Consider the following 24,834-nt stretch of genomic DNA (forward strand, 5'->3'; position numbering starts at 1 on the left):
GATTTGTAATTTTGTATTTTACCTTTGCTGCTGCCCTCCAAAATTTCCTGCTTTTGCCTTGGATAATTTCATCAGTGAATTTTCCTTTTAGGAAAAAGGATTTCTCTATCAAAAGTTCCTAGGGGACTGAAACAAAAATGAGAAGAGGAAGCTTTCTCGGTATCTGGGAACCTCCCTTTGGGGAGGTGGGCACTGGAGGAAGGTGAGAGGGGTGTGAGGGTTAGATGAGGTTGAGCTGAGGGCATTCAGGTCACCATCTTGACCTGAGAGAACAGGGGCTCTCCCCATGACGTGACTGGTGTTGCCCAGAGAGCCCTCTCCATGACCAGGAGTGGACCCAAAGACTGTCCCCCCAGCCATGGGGGCACAAGGCAGATCCCAGGGGCCCTGCTGGGACCACACTGAGGCTTTGTTCCCAAGGGGACACTGGAGAGGAATGTCTGGCCTCAGGGGGACTTTCTAGGAGTCCTGAGTGTACAGAGGCAAGGCTGGGAAGCCTCCAGCATCCAGGAGGCTCCGGAGCCAGGACTTGGTAACAGAGAGACCAGTGAGAGAAAAGCTGTGGTGGCTGAAAATATCTGGGCACTCTAAAAGGTCACCAAGTTATCTCTGGGATTAGGATTATGGGTATTTTTTTCTTCATATTTTCTAATTTTTCTCAAGTGAACAGTAAAAAAGTCGGGCATTCTATTTAAAAATAGATCGATGCTTTCAGGATTAACACAGATATGCCCAAGGATGGCCATTACTGGTAACACCTGCGTTCTCCGGAGATCTGTGATCTGGAGTGGGGACTCTCCAGTCTCTCCTTGGAGCCTAGGAGAGAAGCCCCTCCCGCTGGCCGGGCCAGGACCCCGGAGTGTGACACAATCCTCAGACCAAGCTTGGCAGAGGCAAGCAGTGTCCCCAGTCGGTAGCTGAGCTGTTGTTTTCAGTTCTGCCTGCAGCCCTGGTGAGGCTTGGACCCTGTGAGGAGGAGGCCCAGCCTTAAGGAAGTTCCTGGCAAACCCACTGGAACCTACCCAAGGGCCCAGTTTCATGTACCCAGGAGAGCGTTATCCCAAGTTACTGCTTCCAAACTCCTTCCAGACACAAATGAAACCTGTTACTCCCAAAGTAGAGAACCCTTTATTATAAACCTAGGATACAGAAGGGGAAATTACAAACTGAGGCATTTCTTAGCTCTCTTTGAAATTCTTACAATGAATACAAACAGGTGTGAAAGATATTTTTTTTTAAGTTGTGAATTTTTTTTTTTTGTCTTTATTGAGTTTGTTACAATATTGCTTCTGTTTCATGTTTTGGTTTTTTTGGCCCTGAGGCACGTGGGATCTTAGCTCCCCAGCCAGGGATCGAACCCACACCCCCTGCACTGGAAGGCAAAGTCTTAACCACTGACTGTCAGGGAAGTCCCTGAAAGATATTTTCTTGAAAGAGTTTTAAAATACTTCGCAGTATCAAAGTGGGGATAGGTACCTAGTAGCTAAGTACTTCATCAAGATCATGCAGAGAGGGGCCTCCAGTCCCTCTTGAGACCCTGAGGGAAGGTACTTGGTTTGCCCCAGCCCTTGCTGGAAGTGGAGCAGAGAAGGCATACATTTGCTATTAGATTTAGGGTCCTGGGTCCTATCCTGGCACAGAGACCTGAGACCAAGACATTTTCTCCTTGAAGGAGAGCTTAAGGGAAACCAACGTACACATCCCCCAAGGAGGGAAAAACAGCTGTCACAGCTAACTTGCTCTGTGAGTTCAAGCAGCTCTTTCCTTGCTCTGTGCTTCACTGAAGGCGTAAATGCTGGCATAATGGGTCCTTTCCAGAGTCTGGTTCCAATGAAGAGGGAAAGAGAAAAAGAATACAAGATTGTCCCATCTTAGTCCAGGGTTAGGCCCCCTCTGTGGTGGGACTGTCCCACCCAGCTGTTCCTGGCAGCTTTATCCAGGGAAATGTGTGCATGAAGATGCCTGTATGTGTGTGCATGAGGGTGCCTGTGCACATATATATGTCTCTGTGTGTAAGCTTGTATGTGTCCATGTGCCTACAAGCTTTGGGGCAAGAGGCTTTTGTGTGGTCACTGTTTGTAAACTAGTCCCAGCAAATAACTTTGTAAGGCAATTAAGTACAGAAGATTGGTGGGAAAGTTCTCTGTGGTGGCCCAGGGAGGAAGGCTTCCTGCTCACACCACCATGGTGACCTAGCTCCAGAACCCAAACTTGATGGAGATGCCAGAAGACGGGATCCCATCTCATGCAGGGCAGAGCTGAGAGCAGGAGCACAGGCACTCGATAGGTGGAAGTGAAAAGCAGCCCCAGACGCTCAGGGCAGTCTCTTGGGGACTTATCACAGGGAAGGTGCACAGAGGCTGGGAGGAGTCAAAGAGGCAGATGAGAGGTGGACCCTTGGGGAATCAGGCTCAATGTAGGACCTCCCTATGCTAGGCCAGGCTGCTTCCCCATCTGTCCCCTGGGGCAGGAGGAAGTAGGATGTGAGGTGGGGCAACAGGGCCCCAAAGCATCCGTAGGCGCCACTGTGGAAGCAGCTGCCCCAGCAGTGCCATGGTCCCAGCAGTGGCCAGCACGTTGACCAGGCAGCTAGCTCTCTCTCAGCCAAGATTTGTCTCCTGTCCCCAGGAGACTCAGAACAGTGCTTCACCGTTTCCCACAATCATTTGAACACAGCTACTGCCTGTTCTCCTCACCCTACTTAGTTCTCAGGTGGAGAAACTGAGGCCTAAGATGTGTGGATGGGTCAGAGATGGCTCTTCTGGTCTTCCTCTTAGTCCCAGCTGGCTCTGGTTTTTACTGTCCTGGCTGATAACAGCAAGTGGGCGTGCCACTTGCAGCCACATGTTCTATTGCAGGACATGAGATGTGATGTCCAGATATGTACAATGGCTGCAGCTGTGTCTGTGGAGTTGGCATGTCCAGGAATCAAGAGGCCAGAGGAGCACAGATTCCCCGTACAGCTGCAGGTGGAGGCAGGGGTGGAAGTACACGTACAGGCAGACAGATGCACACACACCCAGGGGCTCAGGGCCATTCAGGGCAGGGACAGGGCCTTGGCGAGGCGAGTCCAGAACCAGGACTTGGTGCAGGGGTTGGTGTAGTCGCAGACAGTGATGAACCGCAGGATGCTGGGGAACTCTTTCTTCATTGACTTGTACTTGATGGGGATCAGTCGCTTCTGATGGGCACCTGCAAGCCAAAGGGTACAGAGCTGGCACCAGGCTCTCACAGTGGGATGGGACCAATCCTCAGTCCAGGGGTTAACAACATCCCTCTCCCAACTAAGCACCCCTGGTATATATTCACCCACACAAAGGGCACTCATGTGCATGCACACTTATGTGTAGAGACCTGCCCAAGTTCCTTGATGCTCTATCTGTGGCCCTTGGTGAGGGAAGGCTGGCATCTTGAGGCCCCGCCCACTTCTCTGTGGCAAGGGCAGGGCTGAGCTTACCTGGAGAGAGGCTGAGTGCAAACTTAGTCTGGAAGTCACATTCCTTGCTTTGCAAGTAATCATCAGAGACAACCACCACCATCCGACGGCACCTAAGGGAGAGTGGGCAGGCTATAGGCACTGTGGTGACCTAGTTCAGCATACCCCCAGAGGACAGCCTTGGGAGGAGCCCACTGTGCCCAGGCTAGACAAGGTCCAACTGGGAGGATCCCTAGCAGGGCTTTGTACACCCACCCACTTGCGCCCTGGCCACCTAGCCAACCTCTTTTCAATGAGTTCACTGGCAATGGACCAGACGCAGGTGCCAGGCAGGACGTCGCGGTCAGACACACACAACTTCAGCCGATGGTTTGTCTGTTCCAGCTCCCGGATCATCTCCTGTACAAACTGGATATCGCTGGGGCAGTAGCAGATGAAGGCATCAAAACGCTCAGGCATTTGCCCTGGGTGCAGAGCACAAGGGTGACGGTCAGAGCCCTGCAGGAAGGCTGCGGAGGAGCCCAGCCAGGTGCCCCCAGCCTAAGCGACCGTGACCCTGGACCCTACACAATCCTGAGATGACACTATTCAGAGCAAGTGCCTTTCCCAGAAGCGGAAAGATGAACACCTCCTTACCACCCCAGGCCAAACCCTAGGTCGACCATGAGATAGACACCTCATTTCATGAAAATCTCATACCAAAACCAGAGGTAGGACTTTATTATTCCCATTTCTTAGGAAACTGAAGCTCAGAGAGATTAAGTGACTTGCCCAAGGTGCCACAGTCCATCTGCTTTCAACATCCATGCTTTTAACACCACAATGTCCTACGGCCCAAGGGGGCAGTACTGGGCCCTTACCCAGGGGGTCATCGCAAATGGTGATGCCCGCCGGATCTCTCGTCCGAGGGATGCTGCTGTCTACAGAGTCCACCTGTAAAGGCTTCTCAGATGCCTCCTGCTGCTGCTTCAGAATATACTTTTGGCAATCCTCCTCTGTGGGGAAGAGACAAGGTGTGGCCAGCTCCCCGCAGGTACCCCACACCTCTACCCACGGTCAGGATCCAGCCCCTGTCCCACCTCCCTGGCTGTGTTGTCCTCCAGGGCTTCTCTAGCCCAGTGGTGCCATCCACAGTTCAACAGCTCTGAAAAGATGAGCTTCCACCTGGCTCTGGCCATCCTAAAGGGATGTCAGTGGTGTTCTGGCCATGAGGGAAGCCATCAAGGTCAGGCTTGTGTCTCTATCCCGTTGCCCTCCACTCCCCCACCCCCCACCTCCCCGCTCCGGGCTCCTGAGAATAGAACCCAAGGTATGCTTCTTCTAGGATCCATGGCTGATGTGAGCAGGGCATGTAAGAAGAGCTCAGGAGACCTGGTGATTATGTGCAGCAAGGGCAGCAGCCCCAACCAAGTGGGCCACTGTCCCCATGCCTGTGCAGGTATGTGTCAGCAAGTAGCAGGAAAGGGTGCATTTTCCAGGGACCTGAAGTTTCCAAAGACTGTCAGCTTTCAGTCCCTTACCTGCCTGTTGCTCTACATACTTGAAGCAGTCCCAAGTCCCCCACAGAGGACCCCTATTCTGACTCCGGGTCCTATGTGAAAGCCTTTGTCTAAGTTGTTTCCTTGTGCCTTTCCCGGCCTTCGCCTTCTTTCTCTAGTCCCTACCTATCATCCCACGTATTGAAAGAGGGAACTGGTCTTGCACGGTTCCCCCTCTGCAGGCTGCCTCCAGTGTCCCCCTTGCCACCCCAAAACTACTCCCGTCCCCCCACCCCGCTCTCCCCGCCTCCAAGACAGGAAAGGTGGGACGGATGCTGAGGCCAGTTATGGTCAGCCCCTTCATCCCCACCCCCACCTCGGATATGAGGCCCGGAAGGGGGCGTCCTCACCGATGCTGGGTCCCAGTTCCATCAGCAAGTCGTCGCGGCCCAGCTTGCCGAGCAGCTCGAGCAGGCGGCCCACCGAGGCGCCGGGTCGTCCCTGCCAGTCGTCCAGCAGGCTGCCCGTGGGGTCGGCATGCGTCTCCAGCCGCCGGATCTCCAAGTACTCGAAGCCCATCTCCTCCGCCAGCGCGGTCCAGTCGGCCGCCACATGCGCCCGCAAGTTTAGGAAGAGCGACAGGCGGCGCCGCACTCGCACGTTGAGCGCTGCCAGGGGCAGGGAGGACATAGAAAGGGTGGGGGGCGCGGAGCCGGCGTCCGGGCCTCCTTCAGCCATGGCGGGCCGTCATGCAGAGGCGCGTCGTGGGTCTGTGCTTCCTCCTTAGCCTACCGCCACCCCTCCCGCCCGGCCCCGCCCCGCCCCACCGGTTTCTCTTTCGAAGCGACGCCCCGCCCTACAGTCTGGAGCCCCAGTAGATGTGCGGAAGTGGGGGGCGCCCCACCCCTGCCCTCGGGATCTCAGGGGACTGGGGGTGTGGGGACCGGGAACCTACCTTTTAAGGTCTACGGAGCTCCACCTATCTGTCCAGGAGGGTCTGGTGCGGCAGTGGGACGATGACCTTCCTTCCGGGGTTATAGGAAAGAGGTGACTTGCTCTTTGGCATCTGGTGGACTTACATCCTTTCCATTAGGGATCTGAGGGGTTCATACGGTCCTGCCGTCGAGGATGGCGGGGAAGGGGCAAGGGGGCAGGCATCGGCTCTGCCTCCCTCCACACCCCCTCCCCCTAATTCTGGTAGAGCACCCAATCCTGCCCTTAGGAGTATGGGGAATCCCTGGCTGTACACCCAGAGTTGGAGGTGGAAAAGGGCATATTGCCTTCTGAAGCCAGAGGCATGCCACGGCCCTGCCCTTGAAAAGTGAGGGGCACAACCCCACCCTCCGTGTTTGAGGGTAACAGGACACCCTGGCCTTCCTGTCTGAGAGAAACCCAGTACTACCCTCTGGGGTCTAGGGAAAACATTGCCATTGGGGGTCAAGCGGGCACCCGGCCTTGCTTTTTAGTGGGCAGGGGACATCGTCCTGACCTGGGGAGCTTTGGTTCATTCACTCATTCAGTAGGTATTTATTGATCACCTATTAAGTGTCAAGCATGTTGCAGGCATCCTGGATACAGAATCCTTCTCTGACTTGGCGGAAACCCCAGCCTAGCGGGGGAGGTGGGCACTAATCAAATCATCCCAAATGACTGTAAAATTGGTTAAAAAAAAAAAAAGTATGATACTCTTTCTCCAGATAGGGGGCTTGTCATATCTCCGGCACATTTGTACAGTCCGTTCTCCTGCCACCCCAGTATCCCAAATTCCCTCAGTCTTCTCGAAAGACTTCCCAGGAGAGCCCAAGCGCGTCGGGGTAGGCTCTGGGGCATCTCGGAATTATTTAGGTCCCCCAGCTTGGGGGAGACAGCAGAGAAGGCTAGGCAGGGGGAAGAGGAATTATAGTCGCTGGCCCCTCTGTCCCGGCAAGAAGCTGTAAGTGGAGCTCCTGACGAACCTGCCTTCTGTTTGGTGGCGGGCAGCGGGCAGAGTTGTAGGGAAAGGGACCCCTGGCAATGGTGAAATTTGCTTCAAGATACCAACGGGGCTCTTGAAGACCCGCCTCGGGTTTGGCAGTAGGCGGGGCTGCAAGTGGAAAGGTTTCCTGTCTGTATTTCTAGGCGGGGCTTCAGAAAAGCCCACCTCCTGGTTGGCCGCCGCCTGAGGCTACTGTAGGCGGGGCTTTGAGTGGAAAGACCCTCTTGGGTTCAACTTTAGGAGGTTCCGTTTGCGGCTAGGGGCGGGACCTCAGGCAGACTCGCCTTCTGGTTGTCTGAGGCGGGGAGGTGGGCGGGACCTTAGAGGGAAGGGCCAGTCAGACCCGCAGGGTTGTGGGCGGGGCTTAGGATAGAGGAAGCGGGTGGTCAGAGGTACGGTTCAGCGCCTGCGCGGGTGTTGGTTTGTTGGTTGCTGCTCTCTGCTTCTGGCTGGTTGGGGCTTTACCCTGCCGAGCTACGCGATGCGGAGGCTGCAGGTGGTGCTGGGTCATCTGAACCGCCAGCCCGCTTCGGGCCCGGAGCCGGAGCCGCGGGCCGCGCCGTGTTGGAGCGGCGCTCCGCGGAAGTCAGCGGAGGATGTAGTGGTGGTGCATGGGCGGCGCACGGCCATTGGCCGATCGGGCCGCGGCGGCTTCAAGGTGAGACCCCTGGGCTCGGGCGCCGGGTGTGAGATGGCGGCCCGGGGCGGGCTGGCGTCTGGCTCCTCTGTTCGGTAACCCTCGGCGTCGGTGGTGGCTCCGCGCCCGAGTTGGACCGCTCTGTCCCTCTGGGGGTGGGGCTGGGGGAGCTGGGATCTTGGGAACCCCGAGCACCGCCGCCAGCCGCGCGCTTCCCGCTGCAGGACACCACCCCCGACGAGCTTCTCTCCGCCGTCATGACCGCGGTTCTCCAGGACGTCAAGCTGAGCCCGGCCCAGCTGGGAGATATCTGCGTGGGTGAGTGCACTACCCGGGCCCTGCGCTCGGTTTTCGCCTTCCCATTACGCCGAAGCCCTCCTCAAACACCAGGCACTTTCCAGGTGTTTTCCCTAATGGGAATGTCGATGGACTTCACGCAGCTGACTGTAATCGTCCCTTTCGGGCTATAGACTCCACCGCCCCACCCCCGCCTCCAGGCATTTTCTGTGCCCGCTCCAAGCACATTCTGCATATTAAGTATGATAGAAAGCAGGGATCTCAAGTGACAGACATTTCAACGCCAGGGTCTTGGCGCAGGAGTTTGAGAACACCCTAAGAGACAGGAGGCTAGGGTTCTCTACCCATCCTGACGTACTATCTATGCCAGGGTAGAACAGAGGGAGTTTGGAGCATCAAAACCCATCTAGTCCAGCCCTGCACTTACAGATGGAGAAACTGAGGCAGATGGAGAAACTGAGGCCTGGGGAATTTGCAGCAGAGCTTGGACCTGAATCCAGGACCTCTTGACCTTCAGTCCAACCCCTTTTCCCCAACTCTGCTCCTCTAGCCTGGAAACATAACATTATATGGTAAGAGTCACGTCACACAAGTGTCAGCCCTAGATGGGGGATCACTGTTCCACCCCTGGAGTGCCAGCAGGGCTTGGTGGAGGACACTCAGGGGAAGGTGTGCGTTTCAAAAACACTTTCCTAACTGACAGAACTACTTTTTCACACTTCAAGCTTTGCACTACATTCTTCTTTCCATGTTACCTTTTAAAGGCAGGCGACCTCCCCAGTGTGCGCTGATTTGGAAAAGCAGGTTGCATGGGCAAGGGAGCTTGGGCCTCTCGGGGACTGGGTCTAGTGTATGGCCAGGACAAGCTGCTGTATAGCTGGCTGCCCCTGCTCCAGACCTTGAAATTCCACTGTTTCTGAAGGAAGATCTGGAATGCCCCCCTCTTGGTAATCACAGCTGTACCTTAGTGCCTGGCACTGAATAAAGGTTTGTTGTCCACAGGAAATGTGCTTCAGCCTGGGGCCGGAGCATTAATGGCCCGAATTGCCCAGTTTCTAAGGTAAACTTTTCCAGTTCTTGCTCTGGGTTGGCTATTCACGCTCTTGCTTGGGCTCAGGTCCCAGAGAACTCAGCCTGTTGCGGGGAGAAGATCAGGATTGGACACCAGACCTGGACACAGCCAGGGTCCTCAGCACCCTGCTTTTCTGGATGCTGCCTTTCCCCTACTTTGAAGGGAGGGTGTGTTTCCCAGCGCTGAGCCAGGACAGAGGGCCTTTGGGACTGGAGCAAAAAGTTCTTTGTGGCCTGATTTTTCTTAAGCCAAAATCAGCTTGTTGCTTGTGAACTCTGTCCTCTTGTCAAGTAAATAACCAGGTTGGCACACTGAAGAGTGATTTTGAGCTTTTTAAACGCTAGCCCATCAGCAGAGGCTTGGGGACAGGGCAGAATCTTGGGGTGAAGGGTAGCCCAGAAGGGGCCCTGATGAATTGCCCTTTACCACTTGCTGTCCTAAGACAGGGAGGAGGTTTAAATTATTTTCACGTGTCGATTTAAGAGCCACTGAGCTGTGTACTCCCAGCTTCGTGGAGAAGAAATAACAGGAACATGAACTAGTGAAGGAACAGGAAAACTGACAAAACCTGTGGAGACTAGGAGAGGCTCAGACTGCTTAGCCTGGATTTCAAAGATTCCAGCGATTTGGCTCCAGATTTGACTTCCAGCCTAATCTACCTGCTGCTTCCTCTTTCAACCAGCCTGTCTGCCACTGCCTTCCCTCAGCTGGTCTTTCTGTCCCCTTGCAGTACTGTCCCTACCTCCCCTCTCTGCCCTAGTTAAACTCTGTTCAAACACAGTTTCACCATTTTGACCAGACTTCTCTGAGTTCCCAAGCTTAAAACGAGGGCCCATTCTTTTTCAGTCGCTAGCCACGTGCTTCCTTGTGATGTGCTTTGCCATCTTGCTCGGTTATTGTAGGCTCTGCTAGTTAACTCACTTTCTGTGTGTGCTTGGGCGTCCTCTAGGGCTCTGTATTATAAGCATGTCGGCATCCCTCCAGTGGTGCCTTATACCAAGTAGGTGTTTAATGAACACTTGGTGGATTGGGTGAAGGGGTGGTAACTAGGTAGTAGGGAGTTAGGGGACCTGGGAAGGGTTAAACGGGCTACAGGGACCTAGGAGACTATCCACCCAAGAGGGTCTCAGCAGAGCCTGGCCTGGGCACTAGCCCAGAGGTTCCCGACCCTGGCTGCATGCCAGAATCAGCAGAATCAACAGAGTGCTTTCACCCCTGAGGTTCTGAGTCCATGGGTCTGGGGATTTCCCCAGGGCTTTGTACCCTTGGCCAGCACAGGTTACACTGGCAGAGGCAGCCTCACCAGCTTCCAGGGCTGGAACCAGCGTGAGCCTGGGGGAACCCGTCAGAAGAAGGGATGTTAGAACACCTGGTACCCATCAGGGATTTTTGTCCAGCTGGGAACAGCCTTTCCAGAGACAATGGGAACATAAAGGCCATGTGGTTACTAGTAAGGCTGAGGAGTGGGGATGGTTTCTAGCCTCATACTTGAGACATTTCTTTTTTTTTTAAATTGAGGTATAGTTCATTTACAGTGTTGTGTTAATTTCTACTGTACAGCAAAGTGATTGGGTTATACATATATATATACATTCTTTTTTTATATATTTTTTTCCATTATGGATTATCACAGGATATTAAATATAATTCCCTGAGCTATACAGTAGGACCTTGTTGTTTATCCATTCTATATATAATAGTTTGCATCTGCTAATCCCAAACTCCCACTTCATCTCTCCCCTACCGAACCCCCTTGGCAAAAACAAGTCTATTCTCTGTCTGTGAGTCCATTTTTGTTTCGTAGATAAGTTCATTTGTGTCATATTTTTAGATTCCACATGTAAGTGATATCATATGATATTTGTGTTTCCCTGTCTGACTTACTTCACTCAGTATGACAATCTGTAGGTCCATCCATGTTTCTGCAAATGGCATTATTTCGTTCTTTTTATGGCTGAATAATATTCCGTTGTATATATGTACCACATCTTCTTCATCCATTCCTCTGTTGATGGACATTTAGGTTGCTTCCATGTCTTGGCTATTGTAAACAGTGCTGCAGCGATAGTTGGGGTTATGGTTTTCTCTGGATGTATGCCCAGGAGTGGGATTGCTGGGTCATATGGTAGTTCAATATTTAGTTTTTTAAGGAATCTCCATACTGTTCTCCATAGTGGCGGTACCAATTTACATTCCCCCAACAGTGTACGAGGGTTCCCTTTTCTCCAGACCCTCTCCAGCATTTATTGTTTGTAGATTTTTTGATGATGGCCATTCTGAGTGGGGTGAGGTGATACCTCATTGTAGTTTTGACTTGCATTTCTCTAACAGTTAGCGACGTTGAACATCTTTTCATGTGCCTGTTGGCCGTCTGTCATACTTCAGACATTTATTTTGCACTGGTTCTCTGTCTCAGCCACAGGCCCTCTTCTCTATTCTTCATGGGAAACAGGGATATACAATTTTAGTTTTTGAATCTTCAAAGGAAGAGAAAGAAGGACCTCTGTGGCCCAACCAGCCTTCTCTTGCCTTTGGGCTGTGCATGGCCTTGGATGAGGAGAATCACAGGGTGGAAGGGCATGTGATTGTGGGGCACTGGGGAGCAAGCACCTGCAGAGATGTGGTTTGCCCAGTGTAGGTCAGGCCTGGAGTAGGGGCAGGGCTGCTGGGTTTGTTCCCCTGGGCTTTCTGTCCCCTGAAGGGGCAGTCGTGTTGGCCAGGAGCACAGGCCTGCTTTCCCTGAGTGCCTGGCAGGGGAGAGGGGGCTGACCCTCTGGTCTCACTTTCTGTTTCAGTGACATCCCAGAGACCGTGCCTTTGTCAGCTGTCAATAGACAGTGTTCGTCAGGGCTCCAGGCGGTGGCCAGCATAGCTGGTAAGTTCTGACTGGGTGGGCACCCAGTGCCGCGGCCTGGCCTTGGTCCTGGCTCCTCGGGTTTGGGTCGTCAGAGTCACTGTCTGCTGGGCAAGCAGTAAGGATTTCTGACAGGACCGTAACCACAGAAAGCCTGGAGGAGAGCCCCTCACCGCACCCCTAGCCTTTTCTGGACACTCCTGGGTCTTCCATCTCTGAGGCTGGGGCTGAGTCCCACTTAGAGACCAGGTGGGGAAGAGGCTCCCCTATTCCCAGGACAGATGGACTCTGGGGAAGGATGTTTATGAAATGCTTTTGTTGCAGGTGGCATCAGAAATGGGTCTTATGACATTGGCATGGCTTGTGGGTAAGAATTTTTTCCTGCTGGAGCTTATTAACCAACTTGTAACAGTGAAACTAATGTTCATCTGAGTTCTCAGAGGCCATGATTTTAGAATTCTCCCTTGGCTCTTGCAGGCACTTAGAAGTGGTCCCCAGCTTTGGCTGCTCGGGAACCGCTCACATCTCTCAGCACCAGAGGAAGTGGGCTGTGAAGAGCTTTCTTTCTTGGAAATCTGTCGGGTGGGAAATGTGGGCAAGCATTGTGAGGAAATACGGCACTGGGTTTCTGTCTGTGGCCCTTGTTGATTCATGATGGCTGCTGAGAGGAAGAGCAGTTTTGCTTCCCTAGAGCCAGGGACAGCTGCCTGCTGTAGAACTAGTTTGTTCATTTCACAGGCTGGCTGTCCCCCACCCTGACCAAGGTGGAAACTTCCAGCTGCCTCCTGGGTTCTGAGGGACACGGTCAGATCTGTGGTGGTTTCGTCCCCGTCAGCTGTGACTCCGTCTTTAGCTGCAGCATGTGGAGCCCAGCGAGGGGAAGGCTGGGGTGGGCGTCGGGTGCTGGCAGCCTCGGGGAGGCCAGCAGCCCCAGGATCCTGACGTGCTCCCTCTGCCTCTCAGTTCTCTCCATAGCATTTCTCGATTGGAGCCCTGCTGGGCCGTCTCAGAGCTGTGCCAGTTGGCACTTGCTGTACTGCCCTGTGTCTGCAGTTGTAGATAAACCCAAAGACCAAACTGCAGGGACTTTGGCTGGGCAAAGGCCACTGCCCAGGCTGCCCTCTGGTTTCTATCTTACTGGAGGACGGACGGGGGTGTGGGTGACCTGAGGAGAAGGTTGGAGCCTTCATGCGTTTCTTAGAGGGTATCTGAGTCCCCAAGCAAATTAAAGACCATGTTACTAGGGTATTAAGGATTTGGGGCCAGGACATTCCCTCATGTCACAGGCTGACTGTTCCCCATAGACTGTGATCATGATGAGTAGCCCAGGATATCCTAGGTGGCAGTGGGCTCTGAAGCCAGACTACCTAAATTTGGATCCTGGCTGAGTGTCCATGGACAAGTTAACTCAGCTTCTCTGAGCCTTGACACTGTTCAAAGCGCTCTTATACCTGAAAAGACTTTTTTGTGTGTGTGTGGGGGCGGGGTGGCCACACTGCAGGGCATGCGGGATCTTAGTTCCCTGACCAGGGATCGAACTTGTGCCCGCTGCGGTGGAAGCGCGGTCTTAACCGCTGGACAGCCAGGGAATTCCCAGAAAAGATTTTTACAATAGCGCTGGGCACATGAAAAGCGTGCAGTCAAGGTTATGTGTTATCATCCTTTGAGGCCTTGTATTCTGCCACCTCCTGGAAGCCCTTTTGACCACACTAAACTGAGATCGCATGCGTTTCCCTGGTCTCCTAGCACCTCCTGGTCTAAGCAGGTCGGCTTGCTCTTTGATGTGCAGCTTTTAAAACGTTTGTCTCTTCTCTCCACTGAATTTGTGGCCCCTGAGGGCAGGGCCCGGGCTTGTTAGACGTGTTTCTCGTGTTTCTCCCATGGTGGCCAACACTAGGCTGCTTTCCTTGGGACCGGCTGCAGAACCAGTTGTGCTGGGAAGCGAGACCCTGCCCAGGCATGTGGATTGTGCAGCGGTGGGGGCGAGGGTGCAGCTGGGGCTCAGCAGCGCTGCACCCCCAGCTCTGTGCTGCCGGCCAGTGCCCTGCCTTGAGCTCCCTGGCCGGTTCCCAGCACTTGCCAGACGCAGAGCTCTCCGTGGGGAGTCCCGCTGATGATCACCTCCTCTTCAGGGTGGAGTCCATGTCCCTGGCAGACAGACAGAACCCTGGAAATGTTACCTCTCGCTTGGTGGAGAAGGAGAAGGCCAGAGATTGCCTGATTCCTATGGGGTGAGCGCCCACCGTGGCTCCGTGTGCCTGTCCCCGCTCAGCTCCCTGCCTGGCCCGGAGCAGGGGTGCAGGAACTTGGATTATCTTGTGGCCTCCCGCCTTCGGCCCTGGTCTGCTCTGCAGGGACTCTGGGCATGGGACTTAGTGCTGGCCCTGACTTCCGTGTCCTGAGGCCCCCAGTCCGCTCTGTGCCTCTGGGTTTCCAAGCATGGCCCAGCCTGTCACTCCCACCCTGAGGGGCTCAGTCACACAAGGCATGATGGCAGCTGCACCCTAAAGCCTTGGAGGCCTAGAAAGTTGAGGAGGCGGGAGGCTTTTGCTCACCGGCCCTGCTGGTGAGGGCCCTTGGGCCCTGTCAGTGCAGCATCAAAGGTGCTACATTCGCAGAGCAGCTAAGCTCTGCATCCAGAGCCACCCCCGGGGTCCGTGGGCAGCGAGCTGTGGCTCCTCTGGACATGTGAGGGGATGTGCGGCTGCCTCCACATCCAGGGACCATCTCCGAGGAAAGCCTGTAAAGCCAGAAGCCCCGGCCGAAGGCCGCTCTGTGGCTCTGGGCTCCCAGGATGAGGGGAGGCTCCAGCTACAGGGAGCAGAAAGCTGGGTGTGGCCTTCCCAGAGGGGGACTTGTCTCCCGCGGTAAAGCACTTTCCTTGAGGCACAAGTGAAGCTGGCCAAGCCAGCTAGTGCCCCACCCACGCCCTCCTGTGTGCTGGTCTCTGGTGAACAGGCTTCTTAGAGGCCAGCGTCGCTGACTCCCTACCTGTGCTCCGCCCTGAGTCGTCACTACTGTCACTGTGGCACAGAGGGGCCCTCCGGTTCTCTCCTGCCTGCAGCCCTGGGGCCCGTCCCCAGGCTGCCTGGCTCCACACTCACTGTTCGTTGTCTGTGTTCTAGGATAACCTCAGAGAACGTAGCCGAGCGGTTTGGCATTTCGCGGGAGAAGCAAGATACCTTTGCACTGGCTTCCCAGCAAAAGTGAGTGCTATTTGGGGTGAGATGTTTAAAGGGCTGGAGAGTGAGGTTTGGAGGCTGTCCTAAGTGATCTCAGGTGGAGCTGCCCTTAGGCTACCACTGATTTCCAAGCCTCTACCTCCCAGAAGGGGGAGGTGGGCAAGGGCCGGGGGCCACTGTGCAGTTAGCACTGTGTCCCATTACGGTCTGTTTACCTTGAGGGTCTTTCCCTAGCTTGGCCTCGGTTTCCCCATCCATTTATTGAGAGTGTAAGGAGGGCCAGGGTTCTTCTCTAGTTGGCTGTGGTTTGGTGATTAGACATGGTAACCACAGGCTTCTCTGGATAGCCTGGAGGGTGGAGCCGGTGCTGCCGGGGACCCTGGCATCCCTGAGTCTGGGGTAGCATCCTGAGGCAGGGACTGGGGACACTGAGGCAGTGGTTCTTAGCCACTTGGGCGCAAGTAACCATTTGAGAATTTGGTGAAAGCTGTGGCTTCCTCCCCATGGGAATGCCCATGGGCCCTTACATTTTGCATATGATTGCAAGGATCACCCCAAAATGCCCTGTGCTTCTACACTGTTTAAATACAAAGATTCATCCAGTAGTTTGGTATATGGCATTTTATTTCGATATTTAAAAAATTCTATTTCACTAACAAGTTTGTGTTAATCGTAAGTGTCACTCATGCAAATTTTACATAGATATATTCAGGGTAGTATATGTCATTTTAATCACGTGGAAACATGGGGAATGGATGGAATTGAGCGACGGGAGGGAACAGAAAAGCTGGCAGAACCCAGCACAAATATTCCTGGGGCTCCAGCCTCAGTTTGGCTTAGTCCCTCTTGGGTGAAGGTCTCAAAGGGGAGCCGTCACTTCCAAACTTCCCCCTCCCCTTTGAGGTTGGGATAAGCCAGGATCTGAAGATCTAAGGCTGATGGCCAAGAAGTCCCTGTAAAGCCCTGGGCTTCCCACTCCCAGGGCAGGTGGGGTAGTAGGGGACCCTCTGCACTCCCCCCGAGGTGAGTGTAACCCCGCATTTAGCAGCCTGAGCTTGCATGTCTGTCCCAGAGGGCAGGGCAGGGCAGGAGGCCTCAGGGAGGGACCCCAGGAAGGAAGGTAACCCCATGGAAAACTGAGCCTGGCTGTCCACGGTGCTGGCAGGGCAGCCAGAGCCCAGAGCAAGGGCTGTTTCCAAGCCGAGATTGTGCCTGTGACCACCACGGTCCGTGATGACAAGGGCACTGAGAGAAGTGTCACCGTGGCCCACGATGAGGGCATCCGCCCCGACACCACCCTGGAGGGCCTGGCCAAACTGAAGCCTGCTTTCAAGAAGGGGGGCTCTACCACAGCTGGTGAGACTGGGCTGGGGGTGGGGTGAGGAGGGGGCTGCTTCCATGCTGGGTGTTCTCCTCTGGGAGCCTGGAGCCACCAGGCAGGGTGGACGTGGAAGGTCTGGACCTCCTCGGAGCTGCCCCGAGGCCTCCTTAACCCTGTGGTTTGCCTCTAGGAAACTCTAGCCAGGTGAGTGACGGGGCAGCTGCCATCCTGCTGGCCAGGAGGTCCAAGGCAGAAGAGTTGGGCCTTCCCATCCTTGGGGTCCTGAGGTCCTACGCAGTGGTTGGGGTCCCGCCTGACATCATGGGCATTGGACCTGCCTATGCCATCCCTGTAGCTTTGCAAAAAGCAGGTAAGATGGCTCCTTCACACCCTAGGTTTGGATCCAGCCCCTGCCTCTCATGCTGTTGCCAGAGGCGGGTGCCCGGGGTGGGCCTGCGGGTGCCGCAGAGTGAAGGTGGGGCACCCCGACCCCTTCCTGACCCCACAGCTGGGACCCGCTCACCCATCTGGAACAGAGGCAGACACACCGGGCAGCTCAGCCTCCAGGCCATGTATGGCGCAGGGCCCCAGGGAGTCTGAGAAGCCTGCTAAGGGGCCGCTGGGTCAGCTCAGGTCTTTTCCGCTTGCCTGCAGGGTTGACGGTGGAGGACGTGGACATCTTTGAGATCAATGAGGCCTTCGCAAGTCAGGTGAGCCCCTGTTTTTTTTTTTTTTTTTTTTTTTTTTTTTTTTTTTTTTGCGGTATGCGGACCTCTCACTGTTGTGGCCTCTCCCGTTGCGGAGCACAGGCTCCGGACGCGCAGGCCCAGTGGCCACGGCTCACGGGCCCAGCCGCTCCGCGGCATATGGGATCCTCCCAGACCGGGGCACGAACCCGTATCCCCTGCATCGGCAGGCGGACTCTCAACCACTGCGCCACCAGGGAGGCCCGAGCCCCTGTTTTGCATTGTTGCCTGGGCCGCCCAGTTGGAGGCAGCGGGGAGGGTGGTGCGGGGGACTGGGGAGGGAGCTACAGCTGATGCTCAGCCTCCTTCCAGGTCGTCTACTGTGTGGAGAAGCTGCAACTGCCCCCTGAGAAGGTGAACCCTCTGGGGGGTGCGGTGGCCTTGGGCCACCCGCTGGGCTGCACTGGGGCACGACAGGTCATCACGCTGCTCAATGAGCTGAAGCGCCGCGGGAGGCGGTAAGGCTGGCCCCCGTCGGGGGGCAGGGGCGGGGGGCCCAGCTGGCGCGCCTGATGGGGGAGGTGTACGCGCCCCCACCCACCCACCCCCCACACACTCCGAGCCAAGGAGATGGGGCCCTGGCCTGCGGCAGGCATCGGCCACCATGTGCGCACGCCTTGGCGGGCCGGGACCACGTGCCCCGAGGTCTGGCATCCTGTGCCCGTGAAGGCCTTGGTCCACCCAGCTCAGCCTGGTCCGGGGAGAGCTTGGTGGTTGGGCTTCTGCCCTTTGTGCCTTCACCCAACCAGCACATTTTGCTTCCACAGGGCGTATGGGGTGGTGTCCATGTGCATCGGGACTGGCATGGGAGCCGCCGCCGTCTTCGAATACCCTGGAAACTGAAAGAGGCCCAGCCCAGTGCTCTGGCAGTAGCGCTACAGACGTGACACCTGGGGAGTTCCAGCACTGGTGGGAGTGGCAAATCAAGGCACTTCAGCTAAGTTGGCAAATGTGAACACAGATGAGACAGTATGGGAGTGGGTGAGGTGTCGGGCTGCCGTCTGTCGGGCCCCTCTAGCCGAGACAGGCAAAGTTGGCCTGGGTCACCCAGCCGGCAAGGCCACCATGTGATTCCTGGGGAAAGGGGCCTGTGGATGCGGAGTGCAGTAAACATCTTAAATGCATTACCTTCCCTTAGTGGCTGTGGTTTTTTTCCCCCAAGAAAGAGCCAGTTCTTGCTATGCTGGTCCTGCCTCTGCTGAATCTGAATAGTGACTCTTTTAACTAACTGCCCTGGTCTCCACAGGGGCATGGCCGACCCTTTGTATTAGCTCTGAGGACACAGGGCACAGGGCCTGGAAGTGGTGGGGTGGTGGGGGGAGGGTCCCTCCATCCCAGGAGCTGTTCAGAGGTCCTCCAGTAGGTGCCCTTGCCCAGTAAACCTGCTCCATAGCTCTGGGCCGTGTTTATTTCCAGTATTGGGGGTTGAGGGCAGAAGCTCAGAGCTAGTAGGGTGACGCATATCTCTCGTCGTACGAGCCTCGGCCCCGGAGCCGCAGGGTGCAGGATTTCTCACCGAGCACGCCTTCCACCACCAGCGTGGACTCGTACACCTCACAGCTCCTGTGGGGAGGAGGGGCTGAGATGAGGAGGGGGCCCTGGGCCAGGGCTCCAGAGGCAGTGCCAGCGAGGCTGGGAGGGCCGTACCTGGCAGTGAAGGAAACCTGGAGGGGGACGGAGGTGGGGGGTGCGTTGACCGGTCGTGCCTCCAGCAGCCCGCTGCTTGGGGAGACCCTGAAGGCAACAGGGTCCTTGTCTGGCTCCTGCTGGCCTGCGTGAGGGGAAGGGGACACGCAGGAGTGAAGCCAGCTCCGCGCTCGGCCCCCTGCCCGCATCTCGGGGGTGCACCTCTGCTCTTGCCCACCTCTGCAGGAATTCTCAGGTGGGCCCAGCCCTGGGGAGCCAGGCTGCAGGGACAGGGCACGCAGGCCCCTTCCTGGGGGTCTCAGCCCAGCCGCATGGGGGAGCAGGGAGGAGGGCATGGCACACCTGTCAACACGGCCCAGGAGCTCCGGGAGCCGCTCAGGTTCATGAGGCAGACCTCCCGGACGCGGCTCTGGTTCACGAAGCAGGTCCCGAAGTCCACCCAGCTGGTGGAGAGCTGCAGCTCGGGCACAGCCACGACGGCCCGCAAGGGCACCACCTTGGGGGGGACAGAGCCTTTAACTTGGTGGGGACTAGGTGACCTTACCCACTCCCACTGGGCTCTGAGCCAGGGACACAGGGGCCCTGCCGACCCCAAGTACTGCAGCTTCTGAGGGACGTACAGGCAGCACCACAACTGGTGGAAGGGGGCCAGCGCTGTCCTCTAAAGCCGGGGGATGCTGGTGGGATTCTGGGCAGGAAAAGGGCCAGGAAGGTGCCATCTGCTCCCTTCTGCCTCCCCTGCCCCCCCCTGCCCCCCCTGCCCTGGATCCAGCTCTGTGGTTTCTGCTCCCTGGCTGGGCCGCCCTGCTGCTTTCCTCTCCCCTCTCATCTAGCCCGCTGCTCCCCGTGGGCTCCGGGCCAGCTCACCTTTTCCCTTGGCCTCTCCAACTCAGAAGCTCACGGGGCTGTGGTGTGGAGCTGTCACAGTCCACAGAACAAGAAAGAGGCCCGTGGTATTCTCACCCGATGCTCGCAGTCCCACACGAGCCCAAGAGGCGTCCCTCAGCTGCTCAGTCCCCACCCATCAGGCCATTCCCTTGGCCTAGTTTCCCTTCTCTCTCCGTTAAACAGCGTGCAGGCTTCGCACGCCACCTCCTCCTCCAGGAAGCCTTCCCTGATTTTGCACCCTACGGCACCCCACCTCGCTCTGAGCTCCTAAGACAGGTAAGGGTAGATGACCCTCATCTCTCCACGTGCCAGGCCTCTTCCAGGGCAGACTACTGGGGTTTGCCCTTCTGACCCCACCTGAACACGTGAGGCAGGCCTGGGACTCACCTGAGTGGTCTGGTTGCTATATTCTAGAAGCAGATTCTGAGTGAAGACCATCTGTTTCTCTCCACTCGCGCTCTGCTGAATGTCCACTCCAGGTGACATCTGGTCAGCCGGGAGCTTCTGATAGGAGAGCAGCTCCAGGGAGAGGGAAAAGGACACGTTCACCTGAGCAGATGTGGACAAGCCGTCACCTCAGACTGCTAGTGGGCGGCAGCCTCCCCGTCCAGAGCTCCGTCCTTCCCTCACACAGACCCTTCCTGGTGCATTCACTCCTCACACTGTGCCCTGCTCCCTGCCCAGCACCCGTTAGTACCAGGGACAGGGCTGAGCAGCCCTCGGGAGCTGAGAGGCCGGAGGAGTGGGCGGCTCCACTCGCGTGACCAGGGCTGCGGGCAGGCCCGTAGGCCCAAGTCAGGCCTGTGTCTTTGTCGTGAGGGCAGTGAGGAGCCCCTGCCGGGTTTTAAGCAGGGGACGTGCAGTCAGCTTTGCCTTCCTCAGGGGTCACCCTGGAGGCTGTGGGGAGGGGGCTGGGGGAGCATGAGTGGGTATCTGGGGCCAGGGTGTAACTTGGGCCCAAGAGGATGGGGCTTGGACACGCGGCTCCCCAACCCAGGTCTGTGGACCCAGCTCCACAGATTCATCCGAGGCACCTGTTAGGAAAACGGGTTCCTGGGCCTCAGCCCAGATCTTCTCATCTCTCGCAGTGGGGCCTGGGGAACTGTGTTTCTGGTGTGCCTTATGTTTATGGAAAGATGGTGATGAAACCCTGCGTGAGGGCACACGAGAAGGGGGGTCTGTGCCGCGTGGAGGTGGCTCGCAGGACCAGGACACTGGCGGAGGGGACGAAGAGCGGGGTCTGGTGTGTCTGGGACTCGCGAGTGTCCACACTGATAGGTCTGGGCGTTCCTGCACGTGGAGGGCCCCTGTGTGGAGGGGTCTGCTGGACGTGGTGCGTGTGATGGGGGTCCGCCCCTGAGCGCACAGCGCACGGCGGGACCAAGCGTGTGGTTTGTGTGTGGACACCACTGTCTGCGTCTACGTCCAGACCTGGAGGGTGCTGCGTGCGCGAACGTGAGAGGAAGGTGAGCCCCAGCCCAGGTGAGTGTGCCCACTGTAGGCAGGGACCACAGAAGCTCCCACTGACCAGCATGTTCTCCTGTGGGTGGAGTACCAGCTGCTTGCCGGCCGCTGCTGTCCCCTCCTTGCACTCCTGCTTCCAGCTGGGGCCGGGAGTCTTGTGGCTGCGGCTCACCCCATCTTGAGAAACAGAGAAGGGCCTGGAGACCAGGAGCCGGAAGTAGTGTGGGATTTCCGTGGTGTTGGTCAGCTTCAGGTGGTGGGTGGTCACCAGCTCACTCAGCACCTGGGCGGCCACAGAGGTCGGGGAGGGGACTCAGTTCTGCCCTCCGGAGCCCCTGACTCGGGTGGGGGGTGGCGGGCCCCAGGGGAGGGGACCCAGACTGTCAGGCCTATGCCCCACAGGGGGCCGCGGGAAATGTCTGAGGACCAGGTAGCTCGGGAGGGCCGGGGGTGCAGCACACTCACCCCAGCACGGCGCTGCTCGGGGATGAGGTCGCTGGCCTGGTGCCAGAACACCATGCTGCCGCCGGAGTCCAGCTCCACGCTCAGCCTGCCAGCGACAGGCATGGCTGGGCTTCTGGGCCCAGCTGACCCTGGCCGGCCTTTCCCTGGGCTCACCCGCCAACTTCTCCCTCCCGTCCCCATCCTCTTGCTCCCAGGACCCTGTCTGGTCCCCGGCAGTGCCGGGGAAGGCTGACCCCCACAGCGGGCCGCAGGGAGGCCAGGCAGCCCAGCCGACTCACTGCGCGGGCCTCACGTAGCCGTGCAGGTGCAGCCTCACGGGCCCCACAGCCGAGCCCTGCAGGCGGCGCCTCCTCCCCGGAAGCTCCCTCTCCACCTGCCGAGCCCAAGCCCGATCATGGGTGGTCGCCCGAGCTGAGCAGGCAGCGGGCGAGCTGCCCCAGGGAGAGGCAGTGGTGGGGGCCCTCCCCAGGCCAGGAGCGCTCACCTCGTCATCCAAGCTCATGGAGCCCAGGGCGGAGCCAGTACACTCCACCCTGTGCAGGACGTCGGGCCCCAGGACCACGGGTGTGAAGGAGATGTGGATGGTGCTGCTGCCCCCTGCAGGGACCACCTGGCAGACGCACACAGCAGCCTCAGCACCGCCTGTCCCTCCCGGCCAGGGGGACGCCCCCCTCCCGCCCCGCCCAGAGCTCCCAGCCCCGCCCCAACTCACCACCTGCTTGGGGCTGATGGAGAACGGCTGGTCAGAGGGCAGCCCCTCGCGCCCCTGCAGGGTGACCGAGATGATTTCCTGGGAGGCGCTGGCACTGGAGCCGCCCTCAGCCTGTGGTCCAGGAGTCGCTGAGGCTCACGCAGGCTCGAGGCCCACTGGCCACAGCCCGGCATCCCTCCCGCCACCCCTGCTCACAGACTGGGCAGCTTCACGGCTGGACTTGGACACGTCAGAGGGACTTGGGGGCCAGAAGGAGCTGCTGCTCTCAGGGGTCTCAGGGCACAGGAGGCCGTTCCCAGCTTGGTCCCGCAGCGGGAAGGGTGGCCCGTAGGACACCAGCAGCTCCAGCAGCCGGTCCTCCCTGGCCTCTGGAGCGTAGGTCTCCCAGTCCAGGCGGATGTCTGGGGCAGACATGGGGGAGAGAGGCGAGGGATAAGGAAGGAGCAGACTCTTCCCTGGGCCGCCCCCCTACCTGCAGCCCCCGGAGGCTGTCGGGTCTCCCACGCTCAGGGTGGAGGGGGCCTGGCTCCCCAATGTCACTTGCAGGCAATTCTTGTTTTAGGAGAGTCTACAGGCTTATGCCATCGGCTCCATCAGCCCTTGCCCTCTGGATCACAAGACCAGGTTTCATGTCCAGATGCAGAAATCCGACTCCCTGTGTGCTCTCCCCACACCCTCCTTTCCTTCTGGCCTATTTGCTGACCCCTGGCCCCTTCACCCGCCGCGTCCCCTGCCTCCTCCCCTCCATCCTTTAGCGCCTGCCTGCTTTCACTTCCTTCCCCAGCCAGGCGAGTCTCTGGGGGCTGCCACTGGCAACTGTCTGGCCAGGATTCTCATCTCTCTCTTTGCCCCCATCCTTGTACCCACTGGGCCAAAACCTAACCCTGGGGGAACGGAACCGACCATCTAGGCCCCAGTGAGCAAGTCCCCCGCATTCTAAACAACGTGCCACTCCCATAAACGTCCCCAACCTAAACTGTGCCCCCACTCTGCCCATCGCTGTTTCCTGCTCAGCCGTCCCTGCCTACCTGCACCACGACACTGTCTTCCCTGATCTCCTCTGGCACTCAGTGGATGGTCCCACCTCACCTCCCAGAAGAAAGTCCCGCCCGGAGTCCCCCATCTGTCTGCATCTACCCCATCCCTACACCCCTCTTCTCAGGGGCCAGATGTGTCCCATCTCCCCTCTCTCCTGGCTGCTTCCCCACAGCACTTAAACAAGCTTCCCTCTGCCAGACCTTTCCAGTACCACCTCTCCTCTCCACAGCAAGCTTGGAGGACGAACAATCCATGAGAGACTCCCCCCCACTCCCAGCTCACCTCGGATTCATGGCTCGCCCCTGGGGAATGAATGCCTGGTGAAAACATGCCCACGCAAGGTCCCCGAACTTGTAGTCCCCAGGGTTACTACCTGGTATCTGCCTCTTTCACGCACAGAATCACTCTCACCAAGGCCACCAATGGCCTCCATACTCTCAAGTTCAGAGGACAATCTCACTTCCAGGTAAGGAGAAATGTGCATGTGATGATGAGCCCCAAGGAAGCAACGGTAACCAGGAAAGTAGAAGAGAAATCCCAAATTAAACAAAGGGGAAACAAGTCACAAAAAGCAAAATGAAGAAAGTAGAAAAATAACAGTGAAATAAATCATCAAATAAGAAGAAATACATAGATTAGGTTTTCTAAGCTCAGCTCTCGGCTGTTTACAAAGAAACACACATTAAAGTCATAAAGAGTGAAAACAGAGGGATGGGCAAAGACATACCAGGCAAATGCCAGTACACAACCAGGGGAGCAATGTTGCTATTTGGCGAGGTGGGATTTAAGCACTGAAGGGGCCAAAGAGGAAGGTTACAGGGTGATAAGAGGCATCGTTAGCTGTCAAGTGCATCTAACAATACAGAAGCTAAAAACATACAGCAAAACTACAAACGCCAGAAGAACTTGATAAAGATATGATTAGAGTGGTCCAATACACCCCAAATGCACAGATCCAGTGGACAAAAATAAGCAAGGTCACAGAGTGGCCATTCTCTTCCACCAACAGGATGTTCCCTTGAGTCCCCGAGGAGCTTAAAAACTACAGTGCCCAGGCCCTGCCCCTAGAGACTGTGGTTCACTTGGTCTGGGGTGGCCCAGCCTCAAGGTGCTTTAAATAATCCCCAGGAGACTCTGGTTCTCAGCTGGCCCTGGCTCTTCCTGTGGCCCATACGCTCCCTCAGGCCCAGCTGGGTCGCTCTCCTCCTGGCCTCAGCCTGATGGCCCTCGACACAGACCCCCAGCACTCTGGCCGCCCCCATAGTTGCACTCAGTGCACTCTACGCTGGCAGCCCATGGTCACGTCCGTCCTGTCCATCAGGCACAGCCCCTGCTGTCCTGTTGCCTCTGTATTCCCCAGCTCCTTGTACAGCACCTGGCAAATAGCTCAGGGGCTGCTGGTGGAAGGGAAGAGAAAAGGTGTCCCCTACAAGTGCCTGTCCCTATGCAAAGTGAACCCGACCAGGGGAGGGCATCTGTGGCCCATGGACACTGGGAAACCCCAGGTCCTACAGGCAAGGGCAAGTCCTGTCTTCTCGGATGGAAGTGGCTCTGACAACCCAAGACTGGCTTGGCCACTCCTGACTTTGGCCCTTGGGGGCCTCCCTCCGTACCCCAGCCCA

At 57.0% G+C, this 24,834-nt stretch overlaps 3 protein-coding genes across 8 annotated transcripts in view; 1 reads left to right on the top strand and 2 right to left on the bottom strand.

Annotated features, from left to right (window-relative positions):
* Positions 1-1,109: 1,109 nt before the first annotated feature.
* Positions 1,110-5,729, bottom strand: MYD88 (MYD88 innate immune signal transduction adaptor). Of its 3 annotated transcripts, none has more exons than XM_081245642.1 (5): positions 5,325-5,727; positions 4,297-4,431; positions 3,720-3,900; positions 3,458-3,549; positions 1,110-3,192 (listed from the first exon to the last, which is right to left on the bottom strand). In XM_081245642.1, the coding sequence occupies exons 1-5, from the start codon at positions 5,650-5,652 to the stop codon at positions 3,038-3,040; spliced, it is 891 nt and encodes a 296-aa protein (XP_081101768.1). In that variant the 5' UTR covers positions 5,653-5,727; the 3' UTR covers positions 1,110-3,037. The 3 variants fall into 3 exon arrangements, with proteins under 3 accessions (XP_081101768.1, XP_081101769.1, XP_081101770.1); XM_081245643.1 differs by having other exon boundaries at positions 3,028-3,192; positions 3,739-3,900; positions 5,325-5,729; XM_081245644.1 differs by having other exon boundaries at positions 3,028-3,192; positions 3,458-3,500; positions 3,711-3,900; positions 5,325-5,729.
* Positions 5,730-7,215: 1,486 nt separating this feature from the next.
* ACAA1 (acetyl-CoA acyltransferase 1) lies at positions 7,216-18,122 on the top strand. 4 transcript variants are annotated; one of them, XM_081245633.1, is made up of 12 exons: positions 7,231-7,547; positions 7,751-7,844; positions 8,826-8,883; positions 11,691-11,770; positions 12,074-12,116; positions 13,882-13,980; positions 14,875-14,955; positions 16,097-16,287; positions 16,443-16,622; positions 16,907-16,962; positions 17,311-17,456; positions 17,766-18,122. In XM_081245633.1, exons 1-12 carry the CDS (start codon positions 7,371-7,373, stop codon positions 17,839-17,841), a joined length of 1,281 nt encoding a protein of 426 aa, XP_081101759.1. In that variant the 5' UTR covers positions 7,231-7,370; the 3' UTR covers positions 17,842-18,122. The 4 variants fall into 4 exon arrangements, with proteins under 4 accessions (XP_081101762.1, XP_081101760.1, XP_081101761.1 ...); XM_081245634.1 differs by lacking the exon at positions 13,882-13,980 and having other exon boundaries at positions 7,223-7,547; XM_081245635.1 differs by lacking the exon at positions 16,443-16,622 and having other exon boundaries at positions 7,228-7,547.
* A 130-nt stretch (positions 18,123-18,252) lies between these two features.
* The window catches only part of DLEC1 (DLEC1 cilia and flagella associated protein), a 39,351-nt gene continuing 32,769 nt past the window's right edge, over positions 18,253-24,834 (bottom strand). Inside the window, 11 exon segments of the mRNA XM_081245645.1 lie at positions 18,253-18,451; positions 18,453-18,561; positions 18,646-18,769; positions 18,988-19,141; positions 19,921-20,082; positions 21,062-21,280; positions 21,463-21,547; positions 21,741-21,835; positions 21,947-22,072; positions 22,175-22,285; positions 22,370-22,575. Of these exon segments, the coding sequence (XP_081101771.1) occupies positions 18,344-18,451; positions 18,453-18,561; positions 18,646-18,769; positions 18,988-19,141; positions 19,921-20,082; positions 21,062-21,280; positions 21,463-21,547; positions 21,741-21,835; positions 21,947-22,072; positions 22,175-22,285; positions 22,370-22,575 (1,499 nt within the window). The 3' untranslated portion in view covers positions 18,253-18,343.

Source organism: Mesoplodon bidens (genome assembly GCF_964165515.1).
Source record: "Mesoplodon bidens genome assembly, chromosome: 10".
Lineage (NCBI taxonomy): Eukaryota > Metazoa > Chordata > Mammalia > Artiodactyla > Ziphiidae > Mesoplodon > Mesoplodon bidens.